Below are 16,461 nucleotides of genomic sequence, written 5' to 3'. Positions count from 1 at the left end.
AATCTCAAATACGTTGTTACCGGTTGGTTTATTCAAAATAAATTTATTAAATGTTTTTTGACAAATTTACAACTCCTTTGTGGCACGATTGTGTTAAATTGACAATTCAGCTTCAAACAAGTAAAGGTAGGTAAACAGCTTGAAATCATATCTCTGTGGAATTTGTAGTATTATAATTATATTATTCATGGGTTGGATGCATAATTGTAAAACGCCTTCAAATAGTGATTTGAAGTAGTTATTAGAAAGGAACGGTTCAGAAACTTCAGAGACGCCATCCTCCATCAATGATGTGCTCCGTTCCAGTCACGTAGGCTGACTGTTGAGAAACAAAGACACTCATCAGGCTGGGAGCCATCACATTCCACCACAGGTCAACGGCCTATCCAAATCATGGCTCGGATCAAGGGCCGCTAGAGCCTCCGTAACGTCGGTCTTATATTCTTAAATGGCATACAAAAGCCAAGTCCCCTTGACAGGGACTTGTAAAAAACATCAAGCAAAAAGGTTCACATATTTATTAACTTCCTATGCAACACATTGATTTAGCGTTTAGTAAAATAAATATGTTTTATGAAAGAAATGGCATGTGGCATGAAATTATTCAGTTATTCAAAACAATATAAAAAAAATAGTTTGAATATGCAACTGTTAATTATAAAAGTTCTCTAAAAAACTGTGCACAGCACTGTTATGGCAACGATATCAGTGACTGATTTCGCAGGTGCACATCTTTTAAAGGTCCCATGACATGCTATTTTATGTATTCTTTAATATAGGTATTAGTGGGCAACTAACACAGTATTCAAAGACGTTCCCGAAATTCAGTCGTGGTGCAGAGTTACAGCCACTCCGAGCCAGTCGCACATTGAGCTTCCCCCAAATGCGCTGTTTTGGTGTCTGTAGCTATAATGCAAATAGTCCTCGGAGGAGCGAGGCGGGTCAAGGAGGAGGGTGGGGGTGTGGCCCTGAGCAGCTTGCAGCCACGGTACCATGCGCTCTGTTTACAGCCGATGTATTGCAATGGCGAGGCGCACATAGCCTTTAGCCGTGTTCTGTAAATATTCTAGAACACACGGGAGTCCTGGAGCTCTATACCTAAATATTATCATATAGCCTACATAGATATCTATATCATATAATATATATTATCACGGTCAAAAGCTGTGTGAGCCGATATTATGAATCTCAAACGACCGCGTTGGGTTCTCCGACGTTCCTGGTTCTTCCACGTTCACATCAATGTGAAGTAGACTGAACCGCGACAAGGAGGAGAAAGGGATCGTTCCCGGGCAGCGCTTCGCTTAGGCACCTCCGCCTCCGGCGGTGGTCCCTCAGCGGGGCTCAAGCGGGAGACATTCGCCGCCAACAATCCCTTTCTCGTCCATGTCGTGGTTCATGTTCTTGAGGGAGTCAAAGCCAAAGTTCCTTCCCCCCAATTTATTCTCAACCTTGGCTGAGATAACCCCCACTACGAGTCTCGTTGTAGAAATACCAGAGACGAGAGTCCGACGTGTTATGCGCCATAACACCAAAAGCAGAACAGTTATCCAAATAACAAGGAAGTGTACAACACTTGCGTTACAGTCCTGGAGCTCTATATCTAAATAATATAATATAATAGATAGATAGATAGATATAGATATCTATATCATATAATACATATTATCACGGCCAAAAGCTGTGTGCGCCTCCAGACGATATTATGATTCACAAACGACTTTGTCGAGTTCTGCAACGTCTCTGGTTCTTCCACTTTCTGCCTGCTGCCGGCTGCCCGCTGCCGGGCGATGGTGCCTCGCGGCAACCGGCGGCATGTCGCAGTTCATGTACTTCAGCGAGTCAAAGCCAAAGTTCCTTTTCCCCAATTCCTTCTCAACCATGGCTCAGATAACCCCCACTGTCTCGTTGTGGAAATACAAGAGACGTCAAAGAACCGACAAGAAACACTTGCGTTACAGTGTGTGTATTCACACACACACATGTGGCGCTCGCACGGTCGTGTCTCATTGGCGGGCCAACGTCTCTGGGCGGGCCAGGCAGAGTAAGGGGAGGAGCTTAGATGCTTAATGACGACATAAATAAAGACATTCCAAATCAGCGCGCTTGAGCCTCCGTTTTTCCAAGGCGAGCAGAACAGTTAGTGCTCGTTTTACACCAAACGCAAGTTTTAGCCACTGGGGGACCATAGGCAGGCTAGGGGAACTCATATTTATGTTAGAAACATAAAGTGAGATTTTCATGTCATGGGACCTTTAATACGCATTTACTTCGGATATCGCAATGTGTGCCTCAGTTCAGAGAACCAGAAAATCCAATCTTCACAAAAACAGGTCCACAGATTATAAGACTTCAAGACATAACATCAGCAAAACCACTGTGTGCCAACACCTGTTCAACGGTGGTAGCCTAATTGAGTTCTACCAGCAAACCAAAGCCCTCGGCGCTGCACCACACGAGCAGAGCTTACCTCGTCTGAAGCCAGGTAAACACAGAGGTAAGCCACTTCCTCGGCGGTGCACATCCTCCCCGTCTTCTGCCTTGCCATGAAATCTTTATAAGCCTGCGGGAGGTACAGATGAGGAGCTCACTTTACACAGCACTTGACATGGAGTTCAAATCATGCAATCGTCAGATCCTGCAATCTGGTGGTTATCGCTGAATCACAGGGCCTAAGCGGTCAGCCATTTGACTTCAAATAAGTACTTTGCGGATAAACTGGTTTATTACTCAATGTTTCTAAGGTTTGTTCACTGATCATTCTATTACTGGAGGTCTCCATCGAGACGGGATATCAGAATTCCGATTGCGGAAACAGAACACAGTGAATCACAGCCGCCTTGCTTTTGTGACCAATCAAACACAATGTTTCCAATGCCGTCCTGGCAAGTAACAATTTATTTGAGGGGCAAAAAGGGCCCATTAAAATGTGGTAATTTTCTCTGCAGTCACATCATTTTATCCTCATTGCCAAACTTATTTTCTATTTACAGTATGCTGCCGGCTCTATTGTAGTCCTACCTGCTCTGGGTCTGGTTGGGCCTGGATCCGGCCTCGTAGTGACGGAGTATCAACTGTGCCTGGAGATAGACACACACACACACAAGAACAATTTCTTTGGGTCGATTTGTCCCCATTCTAAAAACAAACTTGGGTTACATATCCCTGCATCCCGTGTGTTGGCCTACAGAGACACCTAGGTGTTGTGTGTCAAGTAGGGCTGAAGGATTGGGGGAAACAAACTAATTGCAATTATTTTGACCAATTGTGATTTAGTATGCAATACTCTTTGTAAAGTTCCTTATGTTCTGTATTATTATTATTAACATTGGAAGCGGTCGCAGATAAACATCTCTTTCCTTTTGGCCAGGCCTATGTGTTGAGTTGAATTGATGCAGGAATTCATATTATAACATCTTAATTTTATTGAATTAATAAATGAAAAAAAATAATAATATTACTTATCTCCATTCAGTAACAATAAGAAATCGCAGCCTTCGCGATGTGCATATCACGTTCTATTACATTGTGGTGTCGATTTGAATTTGATTAAAAAAAGCCCTTTGTCAGGGTCAACTGCCACAGTATGGCATGCGGTATGGCACACAGTATGGCAAGTATTTGATGCGGACAATTAAAGTAAACTGCCACTATCTGGGAAGGTTTTCATCATGTGAGGGGGGAGGGGTGGGGGATATATAACAAACATTATACACCTACCAGGGCAGACACAGTTACAGCGAATGCCTTGGTCCAAGTAGTCTGCGGCCACTGATTTGGTGAGTCCAATGACAGCTGCCTTGGAAGTGCTGTAGACACAGCGATTGACCACGCCTAAAGAAGACAGCAGCCATGGCAGACATAAGAGGATTACAATGACATTGTTCAGCTGCCCAATGGCTTAGCAAACCTTTCTTACTCATGTTGCTGTCATGTTAAATATATACTTCTATTTTTTTGGTATTGTGTTCATTATCCTCATAAATTACTTTAATTTAGGATATCTTTATAATTTTCTATAATGCAGAATATATATATGTATAGGTTTATGCTACGAAGAGTATTTCCGTTTATGATGTTATATATATAATTTGTAACAGTATCAATATCAATATAATTTGATTTATTTTCCTTTTCAAACTAGATTGTACTTGGATGGTAATTATATCAATACTGTTGTTTACCTTTAATGCTTGATGCAACTGATGACATGTTGATTATGTTTCCTGACTTCTTGGCCAACATCTATAATATGAGCACAGTAGGAGATAAATTACCAGCAATGTGATCAATAATAACCATGTAATCATGTTTGAGATCTCCACGTTCATTCCCGTTAAAGCCTTCTCAACTGCTTTTTGTATCAACAGTTTTATAGAAGGTTTTACAAAAAGGGACAAAATGCTATGATTCAAGTCTCTAGAATCGCTGCATTAGCTTGCAGCTAGAGTATAGCTAAAGACAGATTGGCAGGCAGTAACGGGACTGTTCCCTCTAAAGGCTCAGTGTAATGCAGCTAATCCACAGAAACAAACAAACCGAACAACATAAAAACACTAAACATATGGCACTCTAATAACAACCAACACAGGTTCCATCAACCGCGGCCGATCTAAGAGGCTGGCATATGGTTTGGAGGTCAAGGGTCACCTTGGGCAGGAAAGCCCTGGTCATCAGGAACATGCTGCGGACGTTGACGTTCATTGTGAAGTCCCAGTCAGCCTCCTCACAGTCCAGGATGGAGCCGTGGTGCACGAAGCTAGGAGACAACAACAACAAACCTTTATGAGCTGTTGGACAGATGATCGCTTGAAACTGCCATAATTATAAATATCCACGTCCAACACGTCCCTTGAACTTCAGACTTTAGGAGGTATGGAAGGAAGATGAGCGGCAGGGTGCTGTTGTGCATAGGTGCGTTTCCCTCCCAGCTGCAAAGTTCTGGGTTAAATCCTCCATCATTTACAGGCCAACCTGCAAGCATCCTAGAGCATGATGCTGACTACCTTCTTGACGTATTATCTGGTTTCACTGTGAGTCGCTTTTGGTAAAGGCTGAATGCTGGATGCAACAGGAACGCTCCCACGACCACATTACTGAAATGGTGTTCGAGAGGTCAAGGAGGGGGTTGTGGAAGACCTTGAGTTGTGGGGTTTAAGGGTTTAAAAAAGGGGGAGAAGGGGATGAAGCGCACTTTGAGAGGGAGAGATAAAGAGACAGATACAGAGAGGGAGACAGAGCCAGAGAGAGAGAGAGAGAGAGAGAACTTACCCAGCTACGTTGAACAACACATCTACGTGGTCGTGTTCCTTGGCCAGTTCTTCCACCTGGTCCTTCTTAGTCACGTCCACCACCTTGGTTCTGATACCTTCAGTTAGAAAACGGATAGCAATATTTACAATTTCAAGTATTTACAATTTCTCTACATTTTATCAGTGAGACTTTGAGGATTTTAACCGAAATGAGACTATGAGACTATTAAACTATGGACTATGAAATAGCCAATTTTTAAAAACTATACCTAGAAACTATTATGTTTGAATCTCTGCAAAAACGTGGCTACTGGCTACATCAGAGAAATGTTTTAAAAACTTTGAATAACCTTTCACTGGATTAGTGTATCAGGTTACTGATGCATTTGAATGATCAGGGGCCATTTATGACCATTACTACAGTCAGATGAAATGGTATTGTGCATTGTGACAATCTCTAATTGAATAAGAAAATAATTTAAATAATTCTGGAAAAATTAGGAAGAATATGTTGAAATGAACGATATTATGTTACAGCCTTTGAGGAACAACAAACATGTATTTTGAGATGACAAGAAACCATGTGTGCAGAATTTCTCTCTGTCCAGCAGATGTCAGCGATGCACCAGAACAGATCTGACAGGCAGTACCTGCAATACTGTCCAACTCCCTCAGCTTCTCTCCATTGATATCAGTTGCGGTGACTTTAGCTCCCTCTTTAGCAAACGCCTGCAAAGGACAACAACATTTAATGTTCACCAACATAATGTAATGAACATCCAGGAATAATCTTCAGCGTGAACAGAATATATTGTTATCATTGGCAGGCTTCAAAACAGTGGTGGTGCCTTCATGCTGTATTTTGTTTTGGACAATAAAACACTGAAGTCACGTCACCACGGGAACTAATATTACCAGAAACCGTTTACGACTCACTGCACCCACACCGCCAGCCGGTTAAAAATCATCAAATTCACAGCATCGAGTGTTTGATAGACGTTCTGTCCTTCTTGTCTTCAAGAAAAAAAATACTTAACTGACAGGTTTAAAAAAGATGCTGTGGCTAGGCCAACCGAGGAGTATAGTAGTGACGCCCCATTAAACATGTCCTAGACCATTACAGCCTCAAGTGTCTTTCAGAGTGTAAATGGGAAGCTCTTCAGACCATGGGAGCCCGGTCTGTGATGGCTTTCACGCCTCACTAGCGGGCAACGGGGATCCAGCCTCCTCCACACAAAATAGAATAAAAACACACATTTTAAAGAGGCATCCACAATCAAAAATGCATACACGTGTGATACGCAAAAGGCGTCACTCCCGAGGAAATGGTAATCAAATGACTCGGTCTCCCGGAGAGGCGGTATAGATGTTTTGTTCTGTTTGTACAAGGATATCAAGCAGGGGGGAAGCCTTAAGAGTCACAGGTCTATGCTGCTGGTTGTTGTGCTGTCGCATAGGCTATATTATATCTTGAACGGTCTGCTCGCAAAGTCTTGCTGAACACAGGGAACATTCAGGTTATGGAATTAAAAAAGTAAAAAGCCTGGAGAAGCCTAACCCTCTCTCTGAGGCTGACATCAACATTAACAGCTTCTCAGACACAGCTCCACACGGCCTCACACACACAGTGGCGCTAGTGTTAGGGCTGATCGATTAATCAAATTCCAACCGACATCACAATGTAATAGAGCGCGATTATCAAATCGTAAAGGCTGGGATAAAAAATAAGTAAAGTGTTTGTTCTAATGTGACATAATCTAACGAATCAGGTGGTTGGAATCTGAAACACAGGGCCACGTTGGGGTTCAAGTTTACGTGACCTGCGAGCGATAGCAGTAGATGAGGAAAACAACTTTCCACACTACGCTTTGATTTGCTGCCGCTGGCATGAAAAAGAAAACTGACAAAAACCCGAACACAGGTGTCAAGTAGATCGAATGCCACCCGACAGTGATCACTGACCGAAATTATCCAGAATAAATCTCTATATGAACAAGATTCAAAACCGCAAATTTACTAAGGCGATAGGGTTAATAGTTAAAGATATGATCAAGACAGTGACTATGGCCGGGTTTACAGCTTTGGTAAAGATACTGGATAAATGGACCGGACTAGAGACATTTCTTATTGTCTTGGACTTGTCTTGGGCTCGTTGGTAGGCTATTTGGCGGCGGACTGACAAAAAACATGACCGCCAATGTGTCAAGTAATAATACAAAACATAAGGAACTTTAAAAAGAAAATGTGCATACTAAATCGCAATCGCAATATTATAATCTAATGTTAGACTATAATATATAGTCTAGCAATCGCAATTCAATTATATCCTTAAATCGTGCCCCAAAGTGCACTCTCTCGCCCTTTGGCGTGGCGTCAAAGTGCCACCGCACTTTGACAGCCGATGACAGGTTGGAGACTGGAAAACACAGATGATTTTACACCTCTTGACGGTCTTATTTGAAGCAACAGTGATTTAATGGTTTATATATTGATATGCTGAAGAGAACATAAACGACATAAAACCAGTTTAAAATAGGCCTAATTCAATATTGTGATTCACAACCACTTTAAACTTAAAGGCCCACTATGCAACTTTGGGCATTTCTTGGCTGTTTTCTTGGTTTTGGCACGCACATTTCTCTACACAGCGCCCCCTAAAGCTTCGTAGTAGATATTTCACAACACTGTCGTAACAACTCGTTGACGTCCCTTCCCCATGCTCTTCTACGCGAGCCATGTGCATTTGTTTTCAGAGAAGCCGGCGAATGCGCGGAGCCATGTCCGAAATAGATGTTCATAAAGTGTAGGCAAGGTTATACATTTTTAAAATGGTGTATTTGCATTGCAATAAACATAAATCCATAATTTTTTATAGTTGACGGGGAGAATTTATACCCTAGGTTATAATTATTTTATCTTAGGTTGAACAGAACAATCAGTGTAAGAGGTTTGGCCAACATAATAATCGAAATAAACAAGAACCTGGATTCGGGGATTCAGTCTGTATCTGGGGGACGAGACATACGAACAGCAAAACACCCATGGAAACAAAGGTGTTTATATGGTTGCAACCAAGCAAGCTAGAAACAAACAGGGCTCACAACAAAACGGTCGAGAAAACAATTTTTACAGGGCTCAAAAAAATGGTTGAGCAAACACATGTGTACAGAGACTATCAGAATCAAGAATATTACGCAGACAAAGTTCACCCAAGGGTACTTTCAATTTCAAAAGCAACACGGCCGAGTCGGCGTCTGATTTGCAGTCTTCTTTTTCTTTCAGTTCACGCTATTCCTGAAAAGCTTGCCCAACGTTTACTCGTGTCTGGCCTCTCTGTCGGTCTGTCTCCCTTTTCTCTTCTTCTGTTCCTCCGACATTGGGTTTCTCTGTCTCTTTTTAGTCGGCTGATCTATGATGAATATAACCATCCATTAGTTACTTGTGTTTATATCGAGCCGGTTCCGTGTTTGTGGGTCTGTGCCGTAAAGCAATTCGTTACTGTAGTGACCATAGTAGTGACCCTTGCACAGAAGCATACGGCCGACATCTTTCTTTTTTCTGGGTGGAAATAGTAACATAGTTACGCAATTAAATGCGTTTATGGAAACATTTTTAGCGAGAAATGTGCATATTACTTTCAGAATGTTCGCTCGGTGAATGTGAAGGATGTTTGGTTTGATAGTTATGACGAAGAGTGAACGCTCCGTTCACTTGCATGGACAGAGTCTCTGGCTGCTCAGCAACCTCAACGTCTTGGCGGACTATTTCTCTGCTGATCAACACTACGAATGCTGGAAACACACCAGACACACCATGTGAAGTTATTTAACCCGATTATCGTTATTTATGAGTCCTTAGCCCAAGTGAAGGAGTTCAAGTACCTCGGGGTCTTGTTCGCGAGTGAGGGTACTATGGAGCGTGAGATTGGCCGGAGAATCAGAGCAGCGGGGGCGGTATTGCGTTCGCTTTACCGCACCGTTGTTACGAAAAGAGAGCTGAGCCGCAAGGCAAAGCTCTCGATCTACCGGTCGATCTTCGTTCCTATCCTCACCTATGGTCATGAGGGTTGGGTGATGACCGAAAGGATGAGATCGAGGGTAAAAGCGGCCGAGATGAGTTTTCTCAGAAGGGTGGCTGGCGTCTCGGGATAGGGCGAGAAGCTCAGTAATCCGTGAGGAACTCGGATTAGAGCCGCTGCTCCTTTACTTAGAAAGGAGTCAGCTGAGGTGGTTCGGGCATCTGGCAAGGATGCCTACTGGGCGCCTCCCTTTGGAGGTGTTTCAGGCACGTCCATTGGGGAGGAGACCTCGGGGAAGACCCAGGACTAGGTGGAGAGATTATATCTCAACACTGGCCTGGGAACGCCTCGGGATCCCCCCGTCAGAGCTGGTCAATGTGGCCCGGGAAAGGGAAGTCTGGAGCCCCCTGCTTGAGCTGCTCCCCCCGCGACCCGACCCCGGATAAACGGATGACGATGAGATGAGATCGTTATTTATATCCGAGATTATTTAATCTAACCCGATCTAAACTCTATCATGCACCCAAACACGGCGGCGTTTGGGTTTCCTACCTCGGACAACAATTGCCTCGCAACTGGCTGTTTATATCTAGCCGGTGCCATGTTTGGGGGTGTGTCTGTGCCGTAAAGCATTTTCGAAACTACAATCTGACTACATTTTCGAGGATACTTCCGCTGCGTCACATCCGGATTGTGTCGGTCCGAACAGATCAAGTTGCATATGCGCTTTTTCACTGGAGAGGCGACATGGGTAAATGACACACCCACCAATCAACCCAGAAATGGATGCAGAACCATCAGCATAACTCTCAACCTGCATACTTAATGTAATTTTGGCTAAAAAAGTTGCATAGTGGGCCTTTAACTTTCACCCCTATAAGTTCACTATTAAAAACATTGCAGAACTCAGATTGGGTTGCAACTCCTCAAGTGACGGGACCCAGTATACAAAGTTGTGATGTGATGCAGACCCTGCTGTCAGTGGAAAGATGAATTTGCCATTGTACGCATCTCTTCAGCACAGAAGACACACAATCTAACAAATTGTAGGCTATATATGGAAAAGGCTAGTGGGAAATGAACTTCAACTGCATGAGCAATTTATAAAGTCATTACTATTGCCGCCGCACGTCCAATCCCTTGCGCCGCTGCAGACAACACGATCACTTTCCCATCAAGGCGACCCATGGCGCGTCCTAGATGATTAAACAACAACAGTAACAGCACCGTGGTGAAGTTAGTTTGAAGTTGGATATTCGACGGATATTCGGCCATTCATTTCCTATGGAAAATTACTTTTTGCTCAATAGCTTCCGAGTTATAGGACCCAGAGGCCCCAGACCAATGTTGACTAGTCCTACTAAGTGGTACTAACAACACACACCTCACTAAAAAATAATATTTTGCTCCTCCTATTTTATTTAAATTTTTTAAGAATCCCATTCATTTCCTATGGGAAATTACTTTTTGCTCAATAGCTTCCGAGTTATAGGACCCAGAGGCCCAAGACCAATGTTGACCAGTCCTACTAAGTGGTACTAACAACACACACCTCACTAAAAAATAATATTTTGCTCCTCCTATTTTATTTAAATTTTTTAAGAATCCCATTCATTTCCTATGGGAAATTACTTTTTGCTCAATAGCTTCCGAGTTATAGGACCCAGAGGCCCCAGACCAATGTTGACCTGTCCTACTAAGTGGTACTAACAACACACACCTCACTAAAAAATAATATTTTGCTCCTCCTATTTTATTTAAATTTTTTAAGAATCCCATTCATTTCCTATGGGAAATTGCTTTTTGCTCAATAGCTTCCGAGTTATAGGACCCAGAGGCCCCAGACCAATGTTGACCTGTCCTACTAAGTGGTACTAACAACACACACCTCACTAAAAAATAATATTTTGCTCCTCCTATTTTATTTAAATATTTTAAGAATCCCATTCATTTCCAATGGGAAATTGCTTTTTGCTCAATAGCTTCCGAGTTATGGGACCCAGAGGCCCCAGACCAATTTAGACCTGTCCTACTATGTGGTACTAACAACACACACCTCACTAAAAATTAATATTTTGCTCCTCCTATTTTATTTAAATATTTTAAGAATCCCATTAATTTCCTATGGAAAACGGCTTTTTGCTCAATAGCTTCCGAGTTATAGGACCCAGAGGCCCCAGACCAATGTTGACCTGTCCTACTAAGTGGTAATAACAACACACACCTCACTAAAAATTAATATTTTGCTCCTCCTATTTTATTTAAATTTTTTAAGAATCCCATTCATTTCCTATGGAAAATTACTTTTTGCTCAATAGCTTCCGAGTTATAGGACCCAGAGGCCCCAGACCAATGTTGACTAGTCCTACTAAGTGGTACTAACAACACACACCTCACTAAAAAATAATATTTTGCTCCTCCTATTTTATTTAAATTTTTTAAGAATCCCATTCATTTCCTATGGGAAATTACTTTTTGCTCAATAGCTTCCGAGTTATAGGACCCAGAGGCCCCAGACCAATGTTGACCAGTCCTACTAAGTGGTACTAACAACACACACCTCACTAAAAAATAATATTTTGCTCCTCCTATTTTATTTAAATTTTTTAAGAATCCCATTCATTTCCTATGGGAAATTGCTTTTTGCTCAATAGCTTCCGAGTTATAGGACCCAGAGGCCCCAGACCAATGTTGACCTGTCCTACTAAGTGGTACTAACAACACACACCTCACTAAAAAATAATATTTTGCTCCTCCTATTTTATTTAAATTTTTTAAGAATCCCATTCATTTCCTATGGGAAATTGCTTTTTGCTCAATAGCTTCCGAGTTATAGGACCCAGAGGCCCCAGACCAATGTTGACCTGTCCTACTAAGTGGTACTAACAACACACACCTCACTAAAAAATAATATTTTGCTCCTCCTATTTTATTTAAATATTTTAAGAATCCCATTCATTTCCAATGGGAAATTGCTTTTTGCTCAATAGCTTCCGAGTTATGGGACCCAGAGGCCCCAGACCAATTTAGACCTGTCCTACTATGTGGTACTAACAACACACACCTCACTAAAAATTAATATTTTGCTCCTCCTATTTTATTTAAATATTTTAAGAATCCCATTAATTTCCTATGGAAAACGGCTTTTTGCTCAATAGCTTCCGAGTTATGGGACCCAGAGGCCCCAGACCAATGTGGACCTGTCCTACAATATGGTAATAACAACACACACCTCACTAAAAATTAATATTTTGCACCTCCAATTTTATTTGTATATTTTAAGAATCCCATTCATTTCCTATGGAAAACGGCTTTTTGCTCAATAGCTTCCGAGTTATAGGACCCAGAGGCCCCAGACCAATGTTGACCTGTCCTACTAAGTGGTAATAACAACACACACCTCACTAAAAAATAATATTTTGCTCCTCCTATTTTATTTAAATATTTTAAGAATCCCATTCATTTCCAATGGGAAATTGCTTTTTGCTCAATAGCTTCCGAGTTATGGGACCCAGAGGCCCCAGACCAATTTAGACCTGTTCTACTATGTGGTACTAACAACACACACCTCACTAAAAATTAATATTTTGCTCCTCCTATTTTATTTAAATATTTTAAGAATCCCATTCATTTCCAATGGGAAATTGCTTTTTGCTCAATAGCTTCCGAGTTATGGGACCCAGAGGCCCAGACCAATTTAGACCTGTTCTACTATGTGGTACTAAAAACACACCTCACTAAAAATTAATATTTTGCTCCTCCTATTTTATTTAAATATTTTAAGAATCCCATTCATTTCCTATGGAAAACGGCTTTTTGCTCAATAGCTTCCGAGTTATGGGACCCAGAGGCCCCAAACCAATGTGGACCTGTCCTACAATGTGGTAATAACAACACACACCTCACTAAAAATTAATATTTTGCACCTCCAATTTTATTTGAATTTTTTAAAAATCCCATTCATTTCCTATGGAAAACGGCTTTTTGCTCAATAGCTTCTGAGTTAGGGGACCCAGAGGCCCCAGACCAATTTAGACATGTTCTACTATGTGGTACTAACAACACACACCTCACTAAAAAATAATATTTTGCTCCTCCTATTTTATTTAAATATTTTAAGAATCCCATTCATTTCCAATGGGAAATTGCTTTTTGCTCAATAGCTTCCGAGTTATGGGACCCAGAGGCCCCAGACCAATTTAGACCTGTTCTACTATGTGGTAATAACAACACACACCTCACTAAAAATTAATATTTTGCTCCTCCTATTTTATTTAAATATTTTAAGAATCCCATTAATTTCCTATGGAAAACGGCTTTTTGCTCAATAGCTTCCGAGTTATGGGACCCAGAGGCCCCAGACCAATGTGGACCTGTCCTACAATATGGTAATAACAACACACACCTCACTAAAAATTAATATTTTGCACCTCCAATTTTATTTGTATATTTTAAGAATCCCATTCATTTCCTATGGAAAACGGCTTTTTGCTCAATAGCTTCCGAGTTATAGGACCCAGAGGCCCCAGACCAATGTTGACCTGTCCTACTAAGTGGTAATAACAACACACACCTCACTAAAAATTAATATTTTGCTCCTCCTATTTTATTTAAATATTTTAAGAATCCCATTCATTTCCTATGGAAAACGGCTTTTTGCTCAATAGCTTCCGAGTTATAGGACTCAGAGGCCCCAGACCAATGTGGACCTGTCCTACAATATGGTAGTAACAACACACACCTCACTAAAAATTAATATTTTGCACCTCCAATTTTATTTGAATATTTTAAGAATCCCATTCATTTCCTATGGAAAACGGCTTTTTGCTCAATAGCTTCCGAGTTATAGGACCCAGAGGCCCCAGACCAATGTTGACCTGTCCTACTAAGTGGTACTAACAACACACACCTCACTAAAAATTAATATTTTGCTCCTCCTATTTTATTTAAATATTTTAAGAATCCCATTCATTTCCAATGGGAAATTGCTTTTTGCTCAATAGCTTCCGAGTTATGGGACCCAGAGGCCCAGACCAATTTAGACCTGTTCTACTATGTGGTACTAACAACACACACCTCACTAAAAATTAATATTTTGCTCCTCCTATTTTATTTAAATATTTTAAGAATCCCATTCATTTCCAATGGGAAATTGCTTTTTGCTCAATAGCTTCCGAGTTATGGGACCCAGAGGCCCCAGACCAATTTAGACATGTTCTACTATGTGGTACTAACAACACACACCTCACTAAAAATTAATATTTTGCTCCTCCTATTTTATTTAAATATTTTAAGAATCCCATTCATTTCCTAAGGAAATGGTCTGGGGCCTCTGGGTCCTATAACTCGGAAGCTATTGAGCAAAAAGCAATTTCCCATAGGAAACTAATGGGATTCTTAAAATATTTAAATAAAATAGGAGGAGCAAAATATTAATTTTTAGTGAGGTGTGTGTTGTTAGTACCACATAGTAGAACAGGTAAACATTGGTCTGGGGCCTCTGGGTCCTATAACTCGGAAGCTATTGAGCAAAAAGCAATTTCCCATAGGAAATGAATGGGATTCTTAAAATATTTAAATAAAATAGGGGGAGCAAAATATTAATTTTTAGTGAGGTGTGTGTTGTTAGTACCACATAGTAGGACAGGTCAACATTGGTCTGGGGCCTCTGGGTCCTATAACTCGGAAGCTATTGAGCAAAAAGCCTTTTTCCATAGGAAACGAATGGGATTCTTAAAATATTTAAATAAAATAGGAGGAGCAAAATATTAATTTTTAGTGAGGTGTGTGTTGTTAGTACCACATAGTAGGACAGGTCAACATTGGTCTGGGGCCTCTGGGTCCTATAACTCGGAAGCTATTGAGCAAAAAGCAATTTCCCATAGGAAATGAATGGGATTCTTAAAATATTTAAATAAAATAGGAGGAGCAAAATATTTATTTTTAGTGAGGTGTGTGTTGTTAGTACCACATAGTAGAACAGGTAAACATTGGTCTGGGGCCTCTGGGTCCTATAACTCGGAAGCTATTGAGCAAAAAGCAATTTCCCATAGGAAACTAATGGGATTCTTAAAATATTTAAATAAAATAGGAGGAGCAAAATATTAATTTTTAGTGAGGTGTGTGTTGTTAGTACCACATAGTAGGACAGGTCAACATTGGTCTGGGGCCACTGGCTCCTATAACTCGGAAGCTATTGAGCAAAAAGCAATTTCCCATAGGAAACTAATGGGATTCTTAAAATATTTAAATAAAATAGGAGGAGCAAAATATTAATTTTTAGTGAGGTGTGTGTTGTTAGTACCACATAGTAGAACAGGTAAACATTGGTCTGGGGCCTCTGGGTCCTATAACTCGGAAGCTATTGAGCAAAAAGCAATTTCCCATAGGAAATGAATGGCCGAATATCTGTCGAATATCCAACTTCAAACCAACTTCACCACGGTAGTAACAGCAACCTGAGACACGTGATGCATTAGTAGCAAGGTGAAGGTGTGATCGTGAAAAACATAAGTGGGAACCATAAAAATAAATCATATATTGATATCAATGATTTACATGCCAGTTATGAATGTGATGTGCGTATGTGCATGCCCATTTTTTCTTATTTTTCAGGATTTGCCTTCTTTGCTCTAACTTTTCCACATGTATACCAATTTATAGCTGTTCCCTTTGGGACTTTCTACATCAATCATGTCGGATTGCACACGTTATTTTTAGAGGTATGATTGCCAACGTAAGCCTGCAGCAACATTCTCCTTTGCTTTCTCTTCAAATGACTTAACGTAGCCAACACTGGTGCATCCACATACAACATTGGCGAATGAACATTTTATAACCGTACTTCATTATAGGTTTTGTAAGAGTTTACGTTAACTTGCCTACCTTTTGCTCTGTCAGTCCAACAGTGAGTCAAAGTTCACACAGTGGCAGTAGCTTCGCTAGCAAATTTTCCGGCTCTATCATTGGCTACAGACCAGGAAGTGTGTGCGCACGCAGCACTGTGTTCTTTGCCAATAGTTGTTAATGTGAGTAAAAAATAAGTGAGGGTTAAGGATTTAACCATGCTGCGCCTGCATTCCAGGAGTTAATGAAGAACTATGCTTATCCAACACTTAAATCACTATGTTGCAATAGTCGAAATATTAGGCCTCATCAATAACACGTATTATAGGTTAAGGAACATAAAAT

At 41.0% G+C, this 16,461-nt stretch overlaps 1 protein-coding gene across 2 annotated transcripts; it reads right to left on the bottom strand.

The window, feature by feature from the left end:
* Positions 1-23: 23 nt before the first annotated feature.
* On the bottom strand, positions 24-16,260 carry bdh2 (3-hydroxybutyrate dehydrogenase, type 2). Of its 2 annotated transcripts, none has more exons than XM_030350869.1 (10): positions 16,156-16,260; positions 10,387-10,466; positions 5,903-5,981; positions 5,272-5,368; positions 4,651-4,759; positions 4,185-4,245; positions 3,721-3,834; positions 3,022-3,080; positions 2,471-2,563; positions 24-319 (listed from the first exon to the last, which is right to left on the bottom strand). In XM_030350869.1, exons 2-10 carry the CDS (start codon positions 10,456-10,458, stop codon positions 266-268), a joined length of 738 nt encoding a protein of 245 aa, XP_030206729.1. In that variant the 5' UTR covers positions 10,459-10,466; positions 16,156-16,260; the 3' UTR covers positions 24-265. The 2 variants fall into 2 exon arrangements, with proteins under 2 accessions (XP_030206729.1, XP_030206730.1); XM_030350870.1 differs by having other exon boundaries at positions 16,152-16,176.
* Positions 16,261-16,461: the final 201 nt, after the last annotated feature.

This window comes from Gadus morhua, chromosome 3, assembly GCF_902167405.1.
Source record: "Gadus morhua chromosome 3, gadMor3.0, whole genome shotgun sequence".
Taxonomy (NCBI): Eukaryota; Metazoa; Chordata; class Actinopteri; order Gadiformes; family Gadidae; genus Gadus; species Gadus morhua.
Note: the sequence above shows the minus strand (reverse complement) of the source record. Positions and strands in the feature narration are given on the sequence as shown.